At 45.5% G+C, this 26,718-nt stretch overlaps 1 protein-coding gene and 1 long non-coding RNA gene across 3 annotated transcripts in view; one reads left to right on the forward strand and one right to left on the reverse strand.

The window, feature by feature from the left end:
- Wdr1 (WD repeat domain 1) overlaps positions 1–1,991 on the forward strand; it is a 33,849-nt gene extending 31,858 nt beyond the window's left edge. Inside the window, exon 15 of one of the 2 annotated variants that reach the window (XM_063273355.1) lies at positions 906–1,986. In XM_063273355.1, the coding sequence (XP_063129425.1) occupies positions 906–1,012 (107 nt within the window). In that variant the 3' untranslated portion in view covers positions 1,013–1,986. Of the gene's footprint in view, positions 1–905 lie in introns of both variants that reach the window. The other variant, NM_001014135.1, reaches the window with a different exon arrangement.
- On the reverse strand, positions 1,809–8,637 carry LOC134481771 (uncharacterized). Its single transcript, XR_010057569.1, has 2 exons — positions 8,514–8,637; positions 1,809–3,563 (listed from the first exon to the last, which is right to left on the reverse strand). It is a non-coding gene; the product is annotated as an uncharacterized LOC134481771 (long non-coding RNA).
- Between the last annotated feature and the right edge of the window lie 18,081 nt (positions 8,638–26,718).

A 26,718-nucleotide genomic window follows, 5' to 3' on the forward strand; every position in this document is an offset into this window, starting at 1 on the left:
ATAGCATCAGTCTGCTGTGCTCAGACTCCCAATTGAAGGTCCTTGGAGCTGGCCTTGCTGTGGAGAGAGTGCTGCACTTAGAGTTCTAAGACCAGGATGGCTTGACCTCCTTCTGGAGATACGTCTGCCACACTTGAATGGGGCTGCTGAACCAGGCTGGGAGCCACCTAGGTATAAGGAACAGGGATCCTATAGGGGGACCTCTTTCCTGGAACTTAGAGGCCCCTTAGAACTTTGAGAAGTTTGAGCTGAATGAACCACAGAGGTGCCACTCTCATGGCTGGAGTCAAGAATAATACAGGTGAGATGGCAGTTGGACCAGACAGGTCTTCAATACATTTCTTAACACTCAAGTGCCATATGTGACACTAGGAGCAGGACCTTCTCAGACATCAAAATCTAAAGATCTCAAGTCCTCCATGAGAAATGGCCTAGCAACATAAAATGTACCCATTGATACACTTCAAACCATTGTTAGTGTCAGCTAACAGTGTTTAGCATAGCAGTGTACACAGCATACAGGCACTGGTCATATTCTAGTGTTTAAAGCGTAGCTGTTTTGTCTGTGTTGAGTACAGCCAGAGCCATTGTGAAGCTGGCTGGTTTCCCTGCTTGTCTGGTTCGGCTCTAAGTGCAGCTCCTGTGGACCCGTGTTCCATCCTGTCTGACTGGTGATGTGCATGATCACCCTGACCGTGAGAGCGGAATCACTGGTGTAGGTGGTCAGAAGCCAGGAGGTACTGCTGGCTCACCTGCTCTTGCGTCTGATCTCAGACTTGTCCTTGTGAAAATGGAACTGTCACTGTGGTAGTTTCTGATTCTGGCTTTGGCCCAGTGGCTCTCTCTTCTTAAATATAGGTAGAGGCAAAATGGGACCATTTCTTCAAATTCTACTCTTTTCCCAGATGCCCACCGGCTGCACCACGTCAGCAGTCTGGCCTGGCTGGACGAACACACACTGGTCACCACCTCCCATGACGCCTCTGTGAAGGAGTGGACAATCACCTACTGAGGACACCGCTCACCCCACGGACCGAATCAGGGACTAGAGTTAACTGCCTCGGAGCACCCTTCTCTTAACTATTTCTGTAACGCTCCCCTTCCTGCCTGCCCTGGGAGTGGGGAGGGCCTGCGAGTACCCTCCTCTCTTCAGGGTGTCCATGTCTGTACGCGTCCTTCTGAGAGCTTTAGACAGTAACAGTTTGCACACAAGAAATAAAGCGAGCACTAAAACAGCAGTGGAGCGAGCCTAAGAACTTACAGCCCACCAGACCGTGAGCGGGGAGCATTCCAGAGGCAGCAGCCTCCAAGCACAGCCCAAGCCCCTGCGGCTCTGCAGCTTACCAGGGCTGGGTAGGGAGCAGGCCACGGCTCCCCTTTCTCATGCAGGATGCAGTGCACTGGGGAGGAGCAGCCGCTGTGCAGAGCTGTCAGCATTCTGTGTAGAGCAGGTCTGTTCCTCTGTAAGTCATGTTACACGGCTGCCTCCCTGGAGCTATCCCCGATCCCACGGGGACATGTGAACCTTGATCTCATTGTCAGATTTTGTGCTTGATTTTTAAGAATGGAATCATGAGAATTTTTTTTTTTTTTAACGTATCTTGACTGTTGTCTGTCTTGTTCCTGACCTGGCGCGCTGACAGTGCTTGTCCAGACAAGTAGAGCCCTGGTTAGCCAGACTGAGGTGTCCTGGTCATGTGATTACCACGCTTCAATGTTTCCCTGTCTCTTCCCAACTCTGGCCCCAAGAGCAAGATTAAGGACAAGATGATGTTGCTGTAATTTGTCATGTTTTTACCTTTTTTTTCTTTTTCAGTGCAGAAATTAAAGTAAGTATAAAGCACCGTGATTGGCAGTTTCTTTGCGTGTGTCGGAATCACTGGTAAATGTTGGCTGAGAACAATCCCTCCCCTTGCACTTGTGAAAACACTTTGAACGCTTTAAGAGTAATTAGACTGAGAAATAATTAAATATCTTTTCTCTTGATTGTGGATCACTGGCTCTGTGTGGCGGTGCGTGTGGGAGGATGGGGGACTTGGGCCCACCAGCCAGCTTCTCTGGTGGGGTCTTTATGAAGCCACATTGTAGCCATCACATGGAAGGACAGCCCAAGAGAAACCAAGACTCCTAGTGCTGTTCCCATCCCTGCTTCCAGACCCCACATGGCCTGGCCCACCCACTTTCTTAGAGGCCGGTTTCATTTGTAACTGAGCACTGGGCCTGAGGCTGTCCCCATCCTGTCTCCCCCTCCTGCCAGGAACTGGGTCTAGGTGTTGGAGAAAACTTCTCCTGCACCCAAAACAACTCAAAGCACTGTTCTTTGGTGTAGGTTTTAGTCCCCATACGAACCTTTTCTCTCTGGTTCTTGATGTTGATTCTGCCATTAATCTGCAAAAGGATGGCAGAAGTCAAGAAAATTAAATTACACTTTGAAATGCAAGCTACAGAACAAGGTCAGAAACATGGCATTGAGAAGGGATGCTTTCCTATCAAGGAGTCAGTGGGTGGATGAACGCAGGTGGCACTTGAGGGAGGGGAGCCTGTCTTGTCCTCAGAGCTGACAGTGGGATCCATTGGCTCCAGAGTAGAATGCTCCCTGGGAGAATTCAATGAAAAGTTATGTTTTTTGTTTTTTAAAACAAGCTGTATTTATGTGTGTGAGTATAAGTGATATTTGGAAGCCAGAAGCTTTGAGCGAGGGCTGCTTTCCTGAACCTGGGGTGCGTGTTCTCAGACCGCAAGCCCCAGCAAACCCGTCTGACTCCCTTGGTGCTGGAGGCATAGGCATAAAGGAGACGCCTAGATTGTTCTCTAAGTGCTAGGACCTGAATTCTCATCCTCATGATTATACAGTAAGTACCTTTAACCACCGAGGCATCTCTGCAGCCCCCAAATGTGTCCCTAAGAAAGACAAACGGTGACAGCAGTGGCATTTGACTGTATTCATAATTAATCTCAAATCCAAGCTGGCAGGAGACAGCTATACCAAACCAGGGGCCACGTGGATATGCTTGCTGCCTGGCAGGATTTTTCCTTCATAAAAATAGTATAATTTTTAAACTACAAGAATAGGAACGGAGCTGGAGAGATGACTGAGGGATTAAGAGCACCGACTGCTCTTCCAGGTCCTGAGTTGAATTCCCAGCAGTCACATGGTGGCTCACAACCATCTGTAATGGGATCCTCTTCTGGTGTGTCTGAAGACAACTGCAGTGTACTCACATACATGAAATAAATAAATCTTTAAAAAAAAAAAAACACGTTGCAGGATAATACCTATAAACCTCTGAGGCATGATAGTGTGGCTTCATTTCTTTGGTGACTTTTCAAAAAGAATTAAAGATGGCCCACACCTATGATCTTTGCTATTTCAACAAGAGAGATCTGTATGTACTGTCAAGGGAGCACGAACTGTCATGGTGAAAGCCCAATTTGTCATTACTGGTGGCCACACACCTGAGAACCCAGTTGCAGTCACTGATTTCTTGGAGAGGCATTCACAGTAATGGATGGGACCTGTCCTCATCTTCTTAGGGCCAGAATGATAGCTCTGTGCCAGTCACCTGCATTTGAAACAGCAAAGATCTGAGGAGAAACACACCACACACAAGAAACACCACACACATACCACACAAGAAACACACACACATACTACACACACACACACCCCTCAAGAAACACATACATCACACACACCACACACAAGAAGCACACAACACACACACCCCTCAAACACACAAACACATCACACACCACATACACACACACCCCTCAGGCTACACAGAATCAGCATAGCTTGTCCACCAGCCAGGCTCATCAGCTGGCTTTAGGCACCGTGGATGCCTGTCTCTGAGGGAGTGAGTGTGTTTAGTTTTCTCCAGTGCAGTCTTACTGAATATACTAACCATACCTAAGGATGGGTAGGTCTCATGCCCAGCAGTAGCTGGTCAACACAAATTCATGGGTATTAGGGGCGAGTTTTGGTTTGGCTTTGTCTGGCCAAAACAAACACATTGGTATTTTGAGTTTTTTTGTTTTGTTTTTAATAGCCTTACAGGTCTTTTGCTTGTGGATTATGGTTTCCAGTTTTGTGTATATGGGATGAGAGAGAGAGCAGGTATATGTTTCTCATGCTTTGCGCGCGCGCGCGTGTGTGTGTGTGTGTGTGTGTGTGTGTGTGTGTGTGTGTTGTGTGTGTGGTTTGTTTTCATTTATTTTTGCCTTTTTTTTTTTTCACTAAGGAAAAGGAAGGCTTTGAGTTGTGTGTGTAGGTGGGGAGAATCCGGGAGAAGTGGGAGGAGAAACCATGACCAGAATATATTGTATGAAAACAATGTACTTTCAATTTAAAAGTTAATTGCTCAATTAAAAGGAAATCTGAATTAAAAACTAAGTGTTCGGACTCTTTTTCGGGGGGGTTACACTATGTTAGATGCTAAGGCGAAAAGGCCCAATTCAGGAGATGGTTGACTCCTGTGGGCTCAGGGATACAGCCTGTCCCCACCCAGCACTGCCCTTCCAGAGCAGTGTCCTGTACAGCAGGCATTGGTCAGCAAGCAGAATACACTGATTTCTGATGCTAAGATGGAGCCCAGGGTGTCCCCTGCTGGGCCAGTGCTCTCCCACTGAGCTACACCCCCAGCCCCGTCCCAGGGTCAAAAGAATCAATACTAGCCTTACTAAGCGGCCCCTTGGGCTGGAGAGAAGGCTCAGCAATTAAGAGCACTGACTGCTCTTCCAGAGGTCCTGAGTTCAATTCCCAGCAACCACATGGTGGCTCACAACCATCTGTAATGGGATCCGATGCCCTCTTCTGGTGTGTCTGAAGACAGCGGCAGTGTACTTACATACATAAAATAAATAAATCTTAAAAAAAAAAAAAGCAACCTTCTTACAGGTATGTTAGAACAGAACTGCTTTTTTTTTCTTCATAGACTTGCTATGTAGCTAAGGCTAGCCCTGACACCCTGCCCCTCCTGCCTCCACCTCCCAAATGCTGGGATAGGCAGCTTTCAGTACTTGGCTTTTGTAGTGTATACGTGCAAACTGAACATGAGATTGAAGCAGAAACCAAGCTTGTCTTTGAGAAGCAGACGCTGCACTGACACAGTGCTGGTGCTGGTGCTGGTGATGGTGATGGTGATGGTGGTGGCGTGGTACAGCAGTGGTGACTAGACAACTACTTCTCCACGGATCTTTTGGAGTTACTATTGTGTGATATGAAGTGGCTTTCCTCAGCAAGTCACTTGCTCCTATTATGGACCTGGAGGTGGGTGGGCTTTGAAATGTAGACCCTCTTTAAAGACCCTAAGAAGTTGTGATAATGGGATGTGCCACTGAAGACATAGCAAAACTACATGAGTGTATTTAAAGAAGTCGGTAGACCCAGCATTCATCAGACCACACTTACCAGAAAAACACCCCCTAAAATGGCATTGTTTTACATTTTAGAAAATCTCTCTAATGTGTAATACATTGTTTTTGTTAAAGCAAGTGAAAATCTGGTCTCAGTAGAAGAGGGCAAGGATTTGATCCGTTCTGCAGAGAGCTCTGGGCCTTCATCTTGGACACTTGTCCCCAAAGTAGACCAGTGAGAAGCCAGACATTAATTGTCTCGAGCGATCTGAAACCACAGCCACTGACTTCCTATCTTCTGTTAAGTTGAAACCCAGCTTGGATTTTCCTTGTATCCATTTACCAGTTTGAAACATTATTTGGGATATGATTCATTCATTTTAAGCATCTATCAAAGAGTCCCAACCTCTCAAGTCACCATGAATGTCACCTATTGGCCCATTATTTAAGAGTTGTTCCAACTCCAAGTAGCTATTCCAGGTTTTAGGTCTCAGCTCCTATAATCTCCAGTCTGGTTTGCATTGTTTAGTCTCGGAAGAGGTGGCATGTGGTCTCTAGAGAGAGAGAGAGAGAGAGAGAGAGAGAGAGAGAGAATCCACTCCCATGTTATAGGAGGCCTTAGTTCTGTGAACATACTTTCAGAGAGTCAAAGGGGAGTCTGGGAAAAACACCCTACATGGTAACCCCATGCCCAGCCTGTTTACTCCAGAAGAGGAGGCAAGGAGAGCAACCAGCCTCCCATTCACAGCAAATTGAATCACTGCTGTACAATGTATTAAGGAACTTTTTGTTTCTGGCATGTAGGTTAACAGTCTATTTGGATGGCAAGGTAGTTTGTTTGTTTGTTTTTTTTAAAATCTTTGTGGCTAGAGAGATGGCTCAGAGGTTAAGAGTACTGACTGCTATTCCAGAGGTCCTGAGTTCAATTCCCAGCAACCACATGGTGGCTCACAACCATCTGTAATGAGATCAGATGCCCTCTTCTGGTGTGTCTGAAGACCACCAGAATATACTTATATATATACTTATATATACTATATACTTATATATACTTATATATACTAAGTAAATCTTGCGGGTTGGGGATTTAGCTCAGTGGGTTGGGGATTTAGCTCAGTGGTAGAGCGCTTGCCTAGCAAGTGCAAGGCCCTGGGTTTGGTCCCCAGCTCCGAAAAAAAGAAAAAAGAAAAAAAAAAAAGAAAGAGAGAAAAAAAAATCTTTATCAGTTGCATGCCATCTTCAATGAGCAAGATTTCTCAATACTCTGCAACTCAGGCAAAGCAGACAGTTGATGACTAGTGGGCATGCAGCTAGGAAGATGGATATAAAGCGGTGACAGCTGTGCCACAAGCCTGACAGAAAGCCACAGGTGCCCACCATACTACCTTGGTCCGATCTGCAGCTCAAATGTGGGTTTTCCCAACAGCCACTTGGCTAACACTGAGCATATATTTCAGCTTTGAGGAGCTTATTTTTAACTAATAAATATCCTACCCAATTAGAATTCTAGGTCTGATTTTTTTCTTTTTTAAATCGGATATTTTATTTATTTACATTTCAAATGTTATCTCCTTTCCCAGTTTCCCCTCTGCAAATCCCCTATCCTACCCCCACTTACTCTGCTTCTATGAGGTGCTCCCCCACCCACCCACCCCTGCCTCACTGCCCTGGCATTCCCCTACACCAGGGCATCGAGCCTTCCCAGGACCAAGGGCTTCCCCTCCCATTGATGCCAGATAAGGCCTCTTCAGTTCCTCAGTCCTTCCCCTAACTCCTCCATTGAGGTCCCTGTGATCAGTCTGATGGTTGGCTTCGGGCATCCACATCTGTATTGGTCAGGATCTGACAGAGCCTCTCAGGAAACGTCAGGCTCCTGTCAGCAAGCGCTCCTTGGCATCAGCAATAGTGTCTGGGTTTGGTGTGTGCATGTGGGAATGGTTTTATATATAAAAGTTTTACAGAACAAAGTTTGACAACCACTGAATGAAACCAACTCTAAAAAGCAACATTTTGTTTCTATAGAATAAAACTCAACCGTAAATTCGCCCAATCATTTAGTTTCAGAAAGATGCAGAGGTTGCACCCAGCCCTACAGAGACTTGATGTGCCAGGGTGTGGAGAAACCCTGGGGGGACCCCCACCTGCTCAGAGGAGAAGGGGAGGGAGGATTGGGGAAGAGATGTGGGAGGTGGTGAGCAGGAGGGGTGCAGTGAGTGGGATGTAAAATGAGTAAGTAAAAAAAAAATCGAATTCCTTTAGTTCTTACTTTTTTTATAAATTATTCAAAAGGGAAAATTTCCTAAGAAGAAAACCAGGCTGTGACAGTGACTGTCTAGCATGAGACCCCACCTGATTCCATCACCAACACCATAAATAAACCCAGAGACAAGAGTGTAATCATTACTCTGGGTGAAAATTAAAGGTTGTTTCCCATAGTGGTGAGTCTACAATCCAGAAACAGAGGGCATGCTTTTGATCCTGATCTTGAGCCATAGTGGCCATGAAAAGCTTAGGCCCAGGCAAATTAGTACATACAGGCCTTTAATCCCAGGAGGCAGAGACAAACAGATCTCTGAGTTCAAGGCCAGCCTGGGACACAGCAAATTCTAGGTGAAGAAAAACTGTGTGCAGGCATGGTGGTACATACCTTTAATCCCAGCATTCGAGAGACAGAGCCATGCAGATCTCTGAGTTCAAGGTCAATCTACAGAGCAAGTTCCAGGACAGCCCAGCTTAGGCACTGAGGGAGTTGGAGAACAGGATGGTGGTAGAATGGGGGTGGGGGCGGGTGGGATGGGAGATGTTCCAGTCGCAGCAAGCAGCAGAACTTGGTAGCTTCAGACATATGGCTCTGGCTTTTGAGTCAAGAATAGAAGGGCCACAAACAAATTCTCCACTGAAAATCTCTTCAGCCAGAACTGCACAGTTCAAACCACTCAACAACAAAGTCTTCCGTATTTCTACTAGGATAGCTCATTAAACTCCCACTTAATGCATTCCGCTGTTTTCCAGACCCTGTCTCAAAATCTACATTCCTCTAAATAAAACAATACCCCAGTCCCTGCTATCAACTTCTGTCTTACGGTTTTACTGTTGTGAACAGACACCATGACCAACGCAACTCTTCTAAGGACAACATTTAATTGGGGCTGGCTTACAGGTTCAGAGATTCAGGTCATTATCATCAAGGTGGGAGGAGTATGGCAGCATCCAGGCAGGCATGGTGCAGGAGGAGCTGAGAGCTCTACATCTTCATCTGAAGAGCACTAGGAGAAGACTGGCTCCCACACGGTTAAGAGGAGGGTCTCATTGCTTAACCCCACTGTGACTCACTTCCTCCAACAAGACCACACCCACCTCACCGAGGCCACACCCACTATTATTGCCACTCCCTGGGCCAAGCATATTTAAATCACCACAACCACTTTCTAGGAGGGTCCTCCTCTTTATTCTTCAATTGCCATTTAGGCTACACATCCCCTGCCCTTCCTGGATCCTGAGGGGAGGAAGTAGGAGGCAGGAACAGCCTGGGGTGATGGAGACCTGAGGCAATGGGTGGGCACAGAGAGAAACAGACTTCTGGGGAGGCAGGCTTCATTGAATAGCTCATTTAATTGGGGAAAACAAAGGCTATTTAAACATCTAAGGAGTGGGTAGAGGCTTGGACAGGACTAGACCCCCACTGCTGCATCAGAATGGCTCCTCCTGGTTCTGTGACACTGACACAAGGCAAGGGTGCTTGAGCTCCAGATTGTGAGTCTCCAGCCACACATCCCCCATTCCAGACAAACATCTCAACAGTCTCAGGCACTTAGGAGTCTGAGAGCCATATTTCCACATGGTGTGATTTGAGGGGACAGGAAATGACCTTTAACCTTTATATTCACATGTTGACTCCTTTTGTTAAATAATAATAATATTTATTAATAATAATTATTAGTACTTAACAATACTTAATTAGTACTTAATAAGTATTAATAATAATTAGTTATTATTATTATTACTACTACTATTATATCCTCTCCCCAGTTCTCAGCTTCTCTTCCCTTGTCAATTCCTTTTGTTAATTTTTAAAATATTTATGTATCTTATGTATATGAATGCTCTATTTCCATGTAAGCCCACATGACAGAAGAGGGCATCAGATCCCATTGTAAGTGGTTTTGAGCCATCTATAATGCTGAGGATTGAACTCAGGACTTCTTGAAGAGTAGCCAGTGCTCTTAACCACTGAGCCATCTCTCCAGCCTACTTGTTCATTTTTTTTTTTTTTTAATGTCTAGAAGGCTTTATATTCTACAAACACCATAGACAGTCTCGGGAACTTAAGAGTCTGAGAGCCATATTTCCACTTGATTTGAGGAGACAGGAAATGACCTTTAACATTTATATTCACGTGTTGACTCCTTTTTGTTAATTTATTATGATTACTTTTTAAAATTCATTTGGCCGATATTGATTTAAGGGCAAGGATATTAATACTAAGGTCGGCTGCTACTGTCTACTAGAGACCACACCTCCTAAGACACTTAGGTGCATTTGAGTCTCAGGGGAATGACACCCAGTTATTTTTTAGCACAAGTATGTCCCATGGATTGTACACATAGCTACACTGTTCAGAAAAGACCAGGCGGCTCCAGGTGGCATGGGCATAGATTGTATTTCCGGAGTCACTGTTTCTGCTGTCTTTTTACCTGTGATAACCTGGCTTAGATGGCCTGCAGTTTATCACTTATATCCTTCAAGGTGTGGCTGTTACTCCCCAAATAACAGATGCTGCAGCTGGGAACAGTCTGCTGGGTAATTAATGTCTAAATAACCGAACTCCCGCAGAGCACAGTACAGAGCCTTGAAACCAGCTCTACCTGTCAGAATCCTCTGGGCAAGCCCTTACGATTCCAAAAGTAGAGCGAGGAGCACATGGAAGTAGACGCAGACAACACACTTCTTGGATGGGACAAGCAGCCACAGCAAACAGGTACCAGCTACGCAGGTTAGATGAACAATTACCGAGTGGATGGACCATTTGAAGGCCTGTGGGTAGTATGCAGAAGCCAGGCAAAGTGCAGCATTTATGGGTACCTTGAGGGAAGTCATCACTAGTGCTAGTGTGGAGTGTAATGGCGCAAGGGAGAGAGCTCGTAAGCAGGACAATGGGGGAGGGAGTTCTGCAGAGCCTCCCACTGACCAAACTGAACTGGCAGGAGCCTGGTTCACAGGGAACCCTAAGTTCCATGATAGGGGGACCCCCTTGGCAAAGACACGCCAGTGCACAGTAAGACAGAGCAACCCAGAACTTCTGCCGATGGAGGCAGACAGCCCCAGGCCCTGCTTCAGTACCACCATTTCTAGTTCATATGGTTCCATCCTCCATGGCTGTGTCTGTATTCTGGAAAGAATGGTGGTGTGCGGGTATCAGGGAGGGAAAACATCTTCTTGGAGTGATGGCTGAGTCCCTTAGATCTCACTAGCCAGAGTTGGGCCACTACAGGAGAGAGTGCCAATGCTAGGGACCTGGTGTCTGAACAGAACCAACAAAGTCAGTACATACTCAACCAATGTGGCCTCAGACTGAGGTGTGGGCACAAAAGGAACCCGATTTCACCAGCCCGTGAGCACGCAGAACCTGCCCCGTGGAAGAGAGAAGAGCACGCGTCCGAATGGTCTGAACGCATCTACCAACTAGTTGACACGTTCTTAATAGGAACCCAAGACATTGTCTCACTTGGGGCAGATTTTTCTGCTCTTGTGATATAATATCTAAAACTTTATTTTTAAAAGGTCTAAAATGTTATTTTTGACTGACAACTTGTTTAGATTAAGTAACGCCAAGGTGTTGTTAACCTCTGAGCTTGTCTGCCAGGGCATCACCAGAAGGACCCACAGAGAGTGAAAGGCTGGCCTGAAGGAAGGTGGCACTGTCCTTTGGACTAGATCTCTGAGTTAATACAAAGAGAGACAGGAAACAAATGAGCACTGGAATCCTCACGTTTCTGCTCCCTGATCCCTGAGAGGTTCCTCGTCCCATATGCTCTTGTCATGAACTGTTGTGGGCACAGTGGTCTTTGTACTCACAGAGAAGCACTCAGAGAGCCATGAATGTTAATCGTGGGTTAATCCTCAATAGGAGAGATAAACATCAGACACCTGCACCACATCCAGAAAGCTGAGTGTGATTTTGCTAATGACCTGGTGTCCTTGCTATCTGGGGAGGCAGATCTCACCCAGATTCCCCAGAATGGTTACTTCAGACTCACCCGACCTCTGACCCAGGTTGACGGTCAGTCTGCACCGGGTTTTCGTTCTTATCTCTTCCAAGTTCCCTTCCATATATGACCTCATCAGGGACCCCTCAGTGAACTCTACCACTGTGAAAAAACAGCAACCTATTTTTTTTTAAAGTTTTTAGACTTCTTTATCTTATTCCGTATGTATAAGTGTGTTGGGCATGTGTGTGTAGCATGTGTCTGGTGCTCAGGGAAGTTAGAAGACAGGATCTCCTGGAATGAGTTATAATTGGTTATGAATCATCATGTGGTGCTGAGAACAGAAGCAAGATCCTCTCTGCAAGAGCAGCAAATGCCCTCATCCCCGGGCCGTGTCTTAGCCCTCATACACCGGGAGCCAGAACGCAGCATTCTTCCCTTAAGGTGCGTCCATCAGTTTTTCCTCAGCAAATGAGAAAGTACCTGAACCACTTTCTCTCCATGATTCTCATCCATCTCAGGGTTTAAATCCTGGCCTTGGCACATTCCTGTTTGCTCCGGCTGACTCCTGAGAGCGGCTCCTTCAGTCTCTGCACTACTGGCCTTGTGGCCTCAATGGTGGGCTGAGACTTGGCCCCTGCAGGATGCTTAGCAGCCCCACCCTACCCTACCCCCCCCCCCGGCCTCCGAGCACCAGATGCCAGTAGCTCTCTTTGACTTAGAGATGGCACCGGAAATACCTCCCTGCATCGCTGATTGAAGAAGGAGCCCTTTTATTTCGAAAAAGCTAATGGTGCTGGCAGGAAACGGTGTCCCAAGCCTAATGACTGTAAAGAATTAGAAGTGGGACTTATTCATTCAGTCACCTATTTGGAGTTTACTAGGGGCCAGCGGGGTTGAAGGAGCAGAGGGCCAAGCCGTGAAAGATGTGAGAATGAGCAGCCGAAGGAGAAGCGGCTGGACAGTTTGCAAAAAATGGTGAAGGCAGAACAAGGGAGAAAGTGCAGACGCGCCTTCTAGGCTCCGCCCCACAGTTGCCTGGCAACGGCCAGGCGTGCTTGACTCACCATCAAAGGGGCTGCTTGCCCCCTCCTCTCTTGCTCTCTTACTCTCTTCCCCCCTCTGTCCCCTTTCTCCTCGCTCCCCTCCCACCTCTCCACTTGCTCATGGCCAGCCCTACTACTCTCTCTCTCTCTCTCTCTCTCTCTCTCTCTCTCTCTCTCTCTCTCTCCTCCCCATGCCCTAAATAAACTCTATTCTATACCGTCCTGTGACTGGTATCTCAGGGGGAAGGGAGGCCTCAGCATGGGCCCACAGAGTCACCCCCTTTCCCCACATCATACTGCACCTCCACCAAACATATCCCTGACTTCTTTTTCGTTTTTATAAAACACAACAGAAAGTGGAAGCAGAGGACACAGAGGTGAGGCTGAAGAAGCTTAGGCATCTGTATAACACTAGACAAGAGAAGTTCCTTATGGCTGGAACAGAGAACACGGCTGAGCCTTTGGGGGCCAGGGCCTCAGACACCCCAGGATAAGGAGCTGTAATAGTAGTCACCGTCAAGGGTAGAGGAATCTTGATACCCAGGCCTACCTAGGGACTGTGATTCCTCCTGTCTTCAAGAGTTAAGGAATCCAGAATTCTTAGCACCCAAACAAATGGGTACCATCCAAGGGCAAAGCAGGATCTCTAACACTAGAGGGCATCACCTGCTGCTTTCGCCTTTATTCATAGGAAGCCACAAAAGCTGCCAAAGCCCAGAGTCTCCTCACCGGTTCACTGTGTGGGGAAAGATAAAGACTGCAGGCAGACTGATAGGTGACAGAGGAGCAGCAACAGATGATTGTAGCCCAGTCGGTAAGCTGTGTACAGAAGATTCACCCTTCCCATGTCAGGAGGCATCTGCCCTCCTTAGGTCTCTATTGCTGTGATAACCAACACTGGTCAGAAGCAACTCAGGAAGAAAAGGACTTACAGGTTACATTGTCATCCAGGAAGTCAGAGCAGGAGCTCAAGGGAGGAACCTGGAGACAGGTACTGGAGCAGGGGCAGTGGAAGAACGCTGCTTACTGGCTTACTCCTCATGGCTTGTTCAACCTGCTTTCTTTTTTTTTTTTTTTTTCTTTTTTTCGGAGCTGGGGACTGAACCCAGGGCCTTGCGCTTGCTAGGCAAGTGCTCTACCACTGAGCTAAATCCCCAACCCCCAACCTGCTTTCTTATAGTACCCAGGGTCACCAGTCCTAACACCACCTCCAGTGCAAATAGAACCTAAGAGCAGGAGAAAGGCAGGTTTGCTTCCCACCTCTTGTCTCTGTCCTTTCTCCTCTCTTCCCTCCCTCTCCTCCTATTCTCTCTCTCTCTCTCTCTCTCTCTCTCTCTCTCTCTCTCTCTCTCTCCATTCCCCCTCCCACTCCCTCTTCCCAGATCTAGGACATTAATCTCAGATATGGGAGGTCCTGGTTTGGGGGACTTCAGAATTTACATTGGCCACACCTCCATCCCAGTCCACCACTTAAGCCTCAGACTGTTGGTGAACCTAGTATTCAGGATTGAAAGCTAACACTGATTTTTCTATTATTAGATTTCCCTAGGTCTCCGGTTTCCAGAACCTTCTTAGCCTCTGAGATCACAGAATCTACACTCCTGTCTTAGCTAATGTTTTATTGCTGTAAAAAGACACCACGACCACAGAAACATCTACTAAAGAAACATTTAATCAAGGCTGGTTTACAGGTTCAGAGGTGTAGTCCATTCATCATGGCACGAAGCACGGTGGTGTACAGTCAGATATGGGGCTGGAGAAGTAACTTGAAAGTTCTACTATATCCGGATCTTAGAGCATCAGAAAGAGAGAGCCACTGGGCCTGGCTTGAGCTTTTGAAAGCCCCAGTGACACACTTCCTCCGACAAGTCTACACCTACTCCAGCAATGCCACACTTCTAGTGCCTCCCCAGTGGTACCACTTCCTAATGGGGCCGTTCTTATTCAAACAATCACAATCCCATAATATCCGCCCTCACACACAACCACCACATCTTCTTGCTTATGCTTTTCTGGGGACCTCTGACTCAAACAAACGCTTAATGACATTATTAGACTCCCATATTTTTGGTGCACTTCAGTTACACTTAATTTATGTCTTATCTTTATGAGGCACTTTTCAAATGGCTCTTTTAGCTTAAGAAGCGATACAAATGGCCTGTTTCATTAATACTGTCAATACATAGAAAAATATCATGAGACCAAAACCTTAAGTTTTAACTTTTCTATCTTATTGCCAATTAATGAAAGCTTGAACTCACAGGACAGCCTCAATGTGGGTCTCCAAGGCTGTTGTTCTAAGGAACCTGGATTTCTAACAGATTTGACATCAAACTTGGTATCAGACAAGAAAGCGACATGACTGGCTGGGTTCTCTGCCACTTTTCACTCTGAGGAATACATAAATTTAATATGGGAATATTGGTGAGACCCGAATGAGGGGCCTCTCTCAGCTTTTGGAGAGTTCAGCCCTATGGGTTGGCTTTCAGGCTCTTTTCCTCAAAAAAAAAAAAAAAAAAAAAACCAACCAACAAACAAACAAACAAAAAACCCTGAAGGATGAGATTCATGAACTACAGAGGAAATGTTTAGAGAATTTTATTATAAATTATTGGTGGGAGGAGAGAGAGGGCATCATGGAACTGCTAGCTGCTTTTATAGGGCTATGGCAGAAACGGATGATACATGGAGATGACTGAGCTGGTCAGTCAGAGGTGCCCAGGGGCCTCCTCTCGTTTTCTGTCACATTTGCACCCACCTGCACACCACAGGGAGTGGTGCTTGTGTAGGAGACAATAAGAAACGACCAGATCTTTCTCCTGGTGCCCCAGCCTCAGAGCTACTGCTTTGGGGTCCTGTCTCTCGTTTTTATCAATGCAACAACCATCTCTCTAACAGAAATCACCCAAGGGCCTTCTGGGAAACCAATCTTTTCTGGTGCCATATACAGAGAATAGTTTATTGCTGTGTGAACTCCAAATAAAAAGGAAACTCTATATCCATTAAATAAATACACACACACACACACACACACACACACACACACACACACACACACACACACACGTCGTTGTAAAAATATAAAAATTAAAAGAATAGTTGTCTATTACCCCACTGGGTCCACACTGCAGTGTCCCAAGATATCTGCTAGACATCTTGGCGAAAACACATCCCAACTTCGAGGCGGCCCAGACCAGTCACCCCACACTCCATTACATTACTTAAATCTACACATTAAAGAACACACAACACAATAATCTTTGACCCAATTGATAAGATATAATTGCCCATTAAAACATACAAAGCCCGGTACCATCCATCCCTTAAGAACATTGATGACAACCTGTAAATACACAGAACAGAATCTTAACATCACCTGCCATGGCTTCTCCCCCCTCTCTCCGTCTCTGTCCTGTCTCTTCCTCTCTCTCCTAGTCTCCTCCTCCTCCTTCAAACTTCTCTCCCGCCCATCCTTCCTTCTCCTCCAATGACAGGCCTCCTTCTACCCTGTACCTGCCCCTCACCTGTACTTTACAAATTCAATGGGGAGAAGGTTCTGGTGAAGCCACCTGATTCCTGAGTATGTGACAGGGCAGCAGTCCTTGGGGCAGTGGAATTAGCATCAAAATACAGATAACTCCAGGGCAAACCACAACACACACACACACACACATACACACACACACACACACACACACACCACACACACACACCACACACACACACCACACACACACAAACTAGAAAAATATTTTCTTGTTGTTTGAGATCATATAAAACATTTCTACATGTACACATGTGCACACATGCTTCTGTGGCAAAGAAGATTGCATCAAATGAATGACTGCAGGCATCCCAGTGGATGTGCCAAAACCTGATAAAATGTAATTTTTGATTTGGTCAAATCATGACTTCTATGCACGTATGAGTAAAATACAAAGCGTTTAATAAGTATTAAATAATTAGGGGGCACTGCAGTGCTAAAACCAATCAAAAGGACATTTCAGAATTAGGCAGCTATGTAAGTTCAGGTATACATGTGTATATGCATGTGTTTCTATGTCTTCATATGTATATCTGTAGTGATAGATCTCTTAATAAAACTCCAGTCCCCAATTAAAAAGAAATCTACTCACTCATGGAGTAGTAAACCATTCCCCCTCTCTCCTGGGTCCGTCTTCCTTGAGGATCTGAGGATCTGGGTGCTGTATCTTTCACACAGGAATCTCTCGGGAATCTCTGAGCTTAAGCGGTCCAGAGAACAGAAAGGGGTGCTTAACTCTCTCTCAACTCCTGCTCCTAGGTCCTAGAGTCATCCTCTGTGCATCAGGCACTTCCCCGGCTTTGTGGGGTACCCTCATCTCTGAGGGCAGGGCCGATGTGATTTTTTTGTTTTACCAGTGAGGAATGTTTAAGAAAGGAGTTCTAGATCAGAAGTGGGGTATGTGCTGTGCTGGCGGGAGTCATGAGAACCCTAAAAGGAAGACCTGAGATCCAGCCTGGGGTTGAGGATAGGAAGGGAAGAAAAGCTCAACTTTTGGGTTTCAGTGCAATCCTGGTCATTCAGAGGATGCTGTAGCCTGCTCCTTGATCACCCATTCCCGACATTAGACTCCATGCTGAACTGAACTCTTCTTCCCTTCCTTGTCTGTTTTCTGAGGTCCCTGCTTGCATTGCTTTGCAGATGACAACAGAAAGCAGCTGTGACTGGACAGAGGTTGACCTGTTGTGGGACCTCAGGGCTCCTGGCAGGCCCTTCTTATGCACCTCAGCCAACAAGCAGCCTTGTCTCTTGGCCTTCTGCCCTTAGAGAAACTGCCTGGGACTATTCAAAATGTTCCAGGAAGACTGAAAGAGACAGTGCCCAGCTAGCATTGGTTCTGGGAGCCTGCTGGGACACAGCAAAGGTATGCCTGACTTTGATCTCTTCTCCAACGTTAAAAGGACAATCTGGCAGGGAACTGCTCAGCAATTACCCTGTTTAGGTTGAGAAGAGACAGTTGCTTTCCTCACAGTTCATATCCTTTGGAGAAATCTCCTTTTACTATTAAATGATGATTATCCCAGCTCAGAGGAATGTCCGAGGCTTGACAGCTTGGCTTCCCTAGCATTATCCTTCCCACTCTTTCCCATTCCCCACTGAGTTCTCTCCATCTCTGTCAAGGATTTGCTCCCCAAAGGTGCCAAAGGTCCTCTTCTGTCATCTTCCCAGTCATCTCCTGGGACCTCACCTCCATGGCACTCTAAGCTTCTATCCTAACAAGGTAGGCTTTTAGCCAAGCAGTTCTCAAAGTATGTCTCTTACCACTGGAATCTGCAATCCTACCCAACTGTAGCTGGCTGTCGTCACTGTCAGTAACAAGGAAACACATACCTCCTGGCCCCCCACTTGAGCAAACAGGAGTTTTCAGAAACTAAAAGACAGGGCTACTGGTGTTTTCTTTTGTGTTGTGGTTTCTCTTTTTCCCTACATGTACATAAAGGGATGATTTTGAGGTAGACACAAACATATGGTTAGGTGACATGGCCCTATTTGTTATTGCAGATTTCTTGAAAAAAACTCTTTTTATCATATATACATATGTATTCATTTATTTTATTATATATTCATTTATTTTATTATATATTCATTTATTTTATTATATATATTCATTTATTTATGATTTCTGAGACAGCAGCTGGTGGTGATCTTCCTGCCTCAGTTCCCCAAGGGCTAGGATTATAAACATCCTCCAACATGCTCAACATATAACCTGCCCTTTCAAGACACTTTAACTTAGAAGCAAGTGATTAAGCACCACACAATTATTCTTCTTCTGTTTTATAAAAAGAAAAAGAGGCCAGGGATATGCTTGGTGGAAGCACAGTATGATGTGGGGGAAGGGGGTCCCTCAGCGGGCCCATGCTGAGGCATCCCTTCCCCCTGAGGTACCAGCCATACAACGGATATAGTATAGAAATAGAGTTTATTTAGGGCATGGGGAGGGAAGTTGAGGGGGTAGTAGAGACAGAGAAAGACAGAGAGAGAGAGAGAGAGAGAGAGAGAGAGAGAGAGAGAGAGAGAGAGGAAGAAAAGGAGGAGGGGAGGAGGAAGAGAAGGAGCGGGGAGGGGAATGGGGAGAGAAAAGACAGAATGGGAAGAGGGTAAGGCAGCAAAAGAGCAAGAGCAAGAGAGTGAGGAGAGGGCAAACAGCCCCTCCTATAAAGGGAGTCAGGCATACCTTGGCTGTTGCTAGGTAACTATGGGGCAGCGCCTAGACGGAATGCTCACACTTCTCTTGTATCTTTATTGTATCCATTATTCACAAATGTTACAGTGTTTCATGATTCCATCTTTGCAAGGTCAAAAATGCAATAGGAAAATCCTTCTCACTACTTCGCATCTATAAGACACTTAGTTGTCATTTTGTAGATGTTCTTTAAGGTGTGGAAGTTATCTGTCATCTAAACAAATTCGTCCTTTTTCGGTATTTTTATTTTTTTTTTTAAGTTTGGTTCTTGCACGCTATTTCTACTTTTCACAGGAAACATATTCTACATGATGAGATTGCTGTAACCAGCAGATCTACTCAGAAAAGCATCGGAGTGAAAAAAATAAAACCAGGGCAATACTTTTAGGAAAGACAGAGGGGGGAAGTCCCACACCCGCGGATCCCGGCCCGCAGCAGCTCTCTGCTCCCAAACCCCGTGGGAGAGAGACCTCACCGCCTGATCAGGTGGGCACTCCTGAGGCTGCAGAGCGGAGGAGACCACCAACACTGCCCACCCCTGCCCACATCCCTGGCCCAAGAGGCAACTGTATAAGGCCTCTGGGTTCCCGTAGGGGAGGGCCCAGGAGCGGCAGGACCCCTGCGCCTGAGACACCGCTGGAACCTGAAGGAAACAGACCGGATAAACAGTTCTCTGCACCCAAATCCCGTGGGAGGGAGAGCTAAACCTTCAGAGAGGCAGACACGCCTGGGAAACCAGAAGAGACTGCACTCTGTGCACATCCAGACGCCAGAGGAAAACACCAAACGTCATCTGGAACCCTGGTGCACGGAGGCTCCCGGAAAGAGCGGCGCAGATCTTCCCGGTTGCTGCCGCCGCGGAGAGGACTTAAGCAGTACCCCACGAGCAAACTTGAGCCTTGGAACCACAGGTGGGACCAACTTTTCCCCTGCAACAAACCTGCCTGGTGAACTCAAGACACAGGCCCACAGGAACAGCTGAAGACCTGTAGAGAGGAAAAACTACACGCACGAAAGCAGAACACTCTGTCCCCATAACTGGCTGAAAGAAAACAGGAAAACAGGTCTACAGCACTCCTGACACACAGGCTTATAGGACAGTCTAGCCACTGTCAGAAATAGCAGAACAAAGTAACACTAGAGATAATCTGATGGCGAGAGGCAAGTGCAAGAACCCAAGCAACAGAAACCAAGACTACATGGCATCATCAGAGCCCAATTCTCCCACCAAAATAAACATGGAATATCCAAACACACCAGAAAAGCAAGATCTAGTTTCAAAATCGTATTTGATCATGATGCTGGAGGACTTCAAGAAAGACGTGGAGAACTCCCTTAGAGAACAAGTAGAAGCCTACAGAGAGGAATCGCAAAAATGCCTGAAAGAATTCCAGGAAAACATAAATAAACAAGTAGAAGCCCATAGAGAGGAGACACAAAAATCCCTGAAAGAATTCCAGGAAAACACAATCAAACAGTTGAAGGAATTAAAAATGGAAATAGAAGCAATCAAGAAAGAACACATGGAAACAACCCTGGATATAGAAAATCAAAAGAAAAGACAAGGAGCTGTAGATACAAGCTTCACCAACAGAATACAAGAGATGGAAGAGAGAATCTCGGGAGCAGAAGATTCCATAGAAATCATTGACTCAACTGTCAAAGATAATGTAAAGCAGAAAAAGCTACTGGTCCAAAACATACAGGAAATCCAGGACTCAATGAGAAGATCAAACCTAAGGATAATAGGTATAGAAGAGAGTGAAGACTCCCAGCTCAAAGGACCAGTAAATATCTTCAACAAAATCATAGAAGAAAACTTCCCTAACCTAAAAAAAGAGATACCCATAGGCATACAAGAAGCCTACAGAACTCCAAATAGATTGGACCAGAAAAGGAACACCTCCCGTCACATAATAGTCAAAACACCAAACGCACAAAATAAAGAAAGAATATTAAAAGCAGTAAGGGAAAAAGGTCAAGTAACATATAAAGGCAGACCTATCAGAATCACACCAGACTTTTCGCCAGAAACTATGAAGGCCAGAAGATCCTGGACAGATGTCATACAGCCCCTAAGAGAACACAAATGCCAGCCCAGGTTACTGTATCCTGCAAAACTCTCAATTAACATTGATGGAGAAACCAAGATATTCCATGACAAAACCAAATTTACACAATATCTTTCTACAAATCCAGCACTACAAAGGATAATAAAGGGTAAAGCCCAACATAAGGAGGCAAGCTATACCCTAGAAGAAGCAAGAAACTAATCATCTTGGCAACAAAACAAAGAGAAGAAAAGCACACAAACATAACCTCACATCCAAATATGAATATAACGGGAAGCAATAATCACTATTCCTTAATATCTCTCAATATCAATGGCCTCAACTCCCCAATAAAAAGACATAGATTAACAAACTGGATATGCAACGAGGACCCTGCATTCTGCTGCCTACAGGAAACACACCTCAGAGACAAAGACAGACACTACCTCAGAGTGAAAGGCTGGAAAACAACTTTCCAAGCAAATGGTCAGAAGAAGCAAGCTGGAGTAGCCATTCTAATATCAAATAAAATCAATTTCCAACTAAAAGTCATCAAAAAAGATAAGGAAGGACACTTCATATTCATCAAAGGAAAAATCCACCAAGATGAACTCTCAATCCTCATCTTCGGTTGGTTTATATACAAGTGTGCAATTTCTAGGCTTGAAAGTAAAATGATGCTATCTGGTGCTGGATAGAGGAGCCTTATTTTTTATTATGGCAGCTTGCTATTTTTGTAACATGGTGATTTGGTTGAACACAATAAAGTACAGTAGTAACTGATCTCCCCTTCTTCCTGGATGAGTGAGGAGATGATTAAATGTTGATGTCAGCATCCTTGAGCATATTCAGATGAGCTTCTGCTTCTGTTGAAAAGGATGCTGTGTTTGATTGTGGTCCGAAGCTTTGAAGCACTACTTGGCATCTCCTTCCTTGGAGGTCTCACTGTTTAAACATAACAGATTTGATAGCTTGTTGGTAAGGTGAGGTCCAGCTTGTCTCCACTAGGTCATCTTCATGTGAATCCGGTGGTTATACGGTTTTGTTCTAGGGATATTTCATTTTTTTAATAATGGTTTTAGCTGACATTCATGGAGAGAATGAATCCTTAGAACTGTGCCACTAGTGAAAGGAAATCCTGTCTAGAGTATGTTTCTTTACAAAGCTGTGACACACCATCCTTTGGGCCCTCTGCTGGAAAAGTAGAATCAAGTCTCAAATAATGCCTTTTAAATTGTATCCTCTAGTATTATAGATGTAGGACAGTACTGTATCATACCTCTGTGGATGTAAAATAGCTTGTACCTGCTTTATGATACGTAGTAGTGACCGTGCTTTATCAGAGCTGTTTTTAATGATGTTGCTCAGAATGTTTTCTTTCCAGATGATGATTGAGAAGCTAATTTAAAAAAAATGATGCCAGGTACCACAAGAGTAACAGAACTGTGCTGTTTTCTCGGGTTTTGTTTTTTTACTTTTTTTTTTTTAAATGGAGTGTGCTGGATGTCTCTACAGTTTTGTTCAGATGACTGCAGAACCTGGAAAAGCTGTTGCTGCTGTTGATGCATAACACACTGCTATTATTGGTCTTTTTATATAAATATAAATATATATATAAATAAAAAAAATAAAAAAATAAAAATAAAAAAAAAGGAAAGACAGAGGGGGTGGGGCTAAGAAGGGGAGTGACGTTATGTCTTAGTTAGGGCTTCATTGCTGTGAAGAGACACCATGAACTGCAACTCCTATAAAAGAAAACATTTCATTGGGGCTGGCTTACAGTTTCAGAGGTTCAGTCCATTATCACCATGCCAGGAAGCTTGGTAGCATGCCGGCAGATATGGTGCTGAAAAAGGAGCTGAGACTTCTACATATCTGAAGACAGTCAGAGGGAGACTGTCTTCTGCAGACCACGAGGACGAGGCTCTGATTCCACACTGGGTGGAGCTTAGGAGAGCTCAAAGCCCAGCCCCACAGACACAAGGCCTCCAAGGCCATACCTCCCAACAGTGCTATCCCCATGGGCCAAGCATTCAAACACATGACTCCATTGGGGGAAAAACTATTCAAACCACTACAGGTTATGTTCCAGCATCCTTTGTGAAGGGTTAAATATCATCTTTTGGTGTAAAACACTGCTACAAAAGTTTAAGAGCTAAAGCCATAGAGCTTGTCCATTCACAGTTCCCATGGGCTAGAATGGGCAGAGCTCAGCCATGACCTCTTCTGAGCTGAGTTCTCCTGCAGCATATCAGTCTTCAGTTTCTGAGGGCCTCAGTTTCTGGCTGTCTGTGGAAAGGAAAAAAAGGAAAAGCCCATTCAGCTTCTTGTAGCCAGCTAGCCTGAGTGCTACAGTTTCCTGCAGGCAGCTGGCTCAAGGGCTGTAGTTTCTTATAGGTAACTAGTCTGAGGGCCACAATTTCTTACTGGCCACAGATTAGAGACCCTTCCCCCCAGTTTCCTGACACAGGGCTGTTACTTGATGCATCTCACTGCCCTGTGGCTTGCTTCCTCATAGCTTGAGAGGGAGAGTCTCCAGCAAGATGGATGCCAGTCTTGTGCAGCTTAAGCACATGGGTGCCTCCCTCACACACATTCTGTGTGTCCAAAAGCAGGCCAGAGGTTCTGCCTACACTCTAGGGAAAAGCATCTTAGCAGTATGCACTCCAGGAACCTGTCCTAACTGCCTGCTACACACCTGCTCATCCAGTTAGTTCTCGTGTTGTGTACGCGTGCATTTTATAATTGGTTTGTAGCCCAGAATAGGTTTCACAATTTTTAATATTTTAAACTCTGAAACCAGTTTCTAAAAGCAATTGATTTGGATCTGAGCATGCCCAGGCATAGGCAAGCAAAAAAGCGCCTCACCACTGTGGGCAGCCTAGTGAGGCTGGGGTCAAATCTGTCATTAATACAGGTACCAGAGGCTGATTCTGTTCAGAACCATCAACAGTGGCCAGGAGATTGGAAGTTGCAGGGAATTCTACAAGGTGTATTCAGAATGTGTAAATTATTTAGAAATGACTCTCGTGCCTAATTCTGATTTGAAAAAATAGAAGGTATTTTAAGCTACCACCAATTTGCAGAGAATTGACATTGTACAGTATTTGCCATGTGCCCAGACCAACCCCCAACCCACTGTGTGTGTGTGTGTGTGTGTGTGTGTGTGTGTGTGTGTGTGTGTGTGTATGTATGTATGAAAACAAAATACTGGAGGCTAGATAATTTGTAAAGAAAAGAAACTCATTTAGCTCACAGTTTGGAAGACTGAAGATCAGGCAGTCTCGTCTCTGTGCCAAGGAAACCACACTGCTTCATAACAGGGTGGATGAGCTCACGTGGCAGAAGTGTCCGTCAGCAGAGAGCAGGCACCTACAGAAGATAGGAGGGGACAAGCAGCTATATGTCATCTAACAGCCTGCTCCAGGGAAACTAACCCAGCCTCTGAGAGAGACACCAATCCTTCTGAAAGGCTCCATCTCCTGTGATGGCTGCCTTGACGATCAACATGTGGACTGATACGTAGTATATGAGATTAGTTCCTGGGTGTGTCCGGGAAGATATTTGTGGAAATTAACTAAGAAGGGAGACCTTACTCTATATTTGGACGGCTTGTCCTATGACCTGGGGTCACGGATGAAATAAAAGGGGGGAAAGAAGAGACTTAGACCCTTCAGCCATGATGCTCCCTCTTCTTTCCAAAGGCCCAGAAACAAGGAACCTATCCACTATGGCGCGAGGCCCTTGAAATCATGAGTCAGAACAAACACATTGCCAAGAGGTTGTTTACACTGGGAAAAGTGTGACTGACAAGCCTCTCACACTGCTGGACCGCAGAGTGAATTCAGCCTTAGGTCCCAACCTGGATGAACCACAATCAAACCATCCCACCAATCTGCCCCAGCAAGAAGGAAAGCCACCAGCAAACACCTCTGGGCATGGCTTGTGTGTTGCAGGATATTTGATCACACTGTGAACCCCGAGATTGTGTTGTTTACTGGAAAAAAAAACTGTTTCAAGTTGTGGTGTGACTTAGCCCTGGTACCCACCTTTAATACGAGAGCTTTCCGCTTATTGTAAACAGGATTAATTAGAGGCAACCGCAGGCCAAGAGGTGGAGCAAGCAACGAGTTTACAGGGAGTGAACATAGGGAAAAAAACCACAGAGAGCAAGAGAAAGTCAGGAGGACAGGTAGAGAAATGAACGGGAAGTAAACAGGAGGGACATTCAGTTCGACAGGGTTTTGAGACAGCATTTCCTTTTGAAATGTCAGCTGTGGAAGAAGATCTGCCGGGTGCTTTCTCTGTCTCTTGGAGCTAGCAGGCTTTTACCACAGCATCTGGCTCCCAAGTCTTCATTGGTAAAACCGAACAACTGAGATTTTTGTTAAAAACAACAGTTGCGACATTTCTAAACTTCGATCCATCCTGGAAATTTTGGGTTCTCTGGATGCCGATGGAACTCAGCGTCACCATGGAAACACCTCTGGGTGTATCTATGAGAGTGATTTCAGAACGAGTCCCACGGACCAGTTCCTTAAATTTCACCACTTCTGCATTTTCAGACATTGACACACGTCTGGTTGGTTCTGTTTCTCTGGAAAACCCCGAATAGTAAGTACATTGAAATGGGACTTGTCCTCTTATAACACAGTGGTATTGTGTTATAAGAACGGAAGTAAGTTTGCCTTCCAGGGACATTTGGTAGACCATAGAGACACTTTTCATTGTCACAAAGAAGGGATGTTCGTATCACCTAGTGGGTAGAGGTGCAGTGTGCAATTCAACACCCGTGATGGTATTCATGGCTGTTGAGCATGATGGAATTCAGCATCACCATGGAAACACCTCTGGGTGTACCTATGAGGATGTTTCAGAAAGGACTGGAGAGAGAAGACCCAACCCTTGGTGTTGTTGAACCCATCATTCCAGGGTTAGATTGAGTGAGGAAGAAAACAAGCTATGCTCTGCGGTATTCATGTCCCTCTGCTTCCTGACTGTGGATGCCCTGTGACTGGCTGCCTCAAACCTGACTGGATGTCATGTGACCAGCTTCCCCAAACTTTGGCTGCCATACCATCCCCACCAAGATGAACTGAACCCCCAAACTGTGAGCCCCTTAAATCTTTAGGTTTCTCTGTCAAGTATTCGACCACAGCACTGAGAACAGTGCTCACACATGAATCTCTGAGGAACAGCCACGATAGCCCTGTGTGCTTCTTGGAATGCAATATCCAGTGCTGGGAATTTGAACTAAGTTAAATTCATTAAAAGCGTTCAAGAAATGTAGGGATGTTAAACACATATTTATTCGAGCTAGTGCATATAAAAGACACAAAACCCTGGTATTTTATTTACAAGCTGTAAGTCTACGTTGGCCAGGTTCTGTGCTGTGCTCGCCTATATCCAAACCATATGCCCCCTGTTACTTGCTGTTGGAGTATCGCCTGGGCTGTTGCTGCTCCATCAGTGGTCCTCAGGATGTACTTCTCTTAGCTTATGTGTTCCTGGTCCATCCCATCCATTTGAGACCTCAGGCTCATTCTCCTTTTCCCCGGTGCTATCTTTCCAGACTCATCACTCAATTCCCAGGTCCCGCCTTTCTCTCTCTACTGTCCAATCACAGGCTCTAGTTTTTCATTAACCAATAGTTTTAATTGGGGGGTGGCAAGGTTTACACAACAAAGGCCGGTGTATGTAAGGTTGTGCTTATCTAAGGGGCAACCAGGTCATGGGGTTCAGAATTTAGCACTTGTATACATAGCAATAGACCAATAGCCCAGCAGGGGAGAATAAACTATACAATAGTCTGTGAATAAGAATGTTAAAA

This window comes from Rattus norvegicus, chromosome 14, assembly GCF_036323735.1.
Source record: "Rattus norvegicus strain BN/NHsdMcwi chromosome 14, GRCr8, whole genome shotgun sequence".
Classification (NCBI taxonomy): domain Eukaryota; kingdom Metazoa; phylum Chordata; class Mammalia; order Rodentia; family Muridae; genus Rattus; species Rattus norvegicus.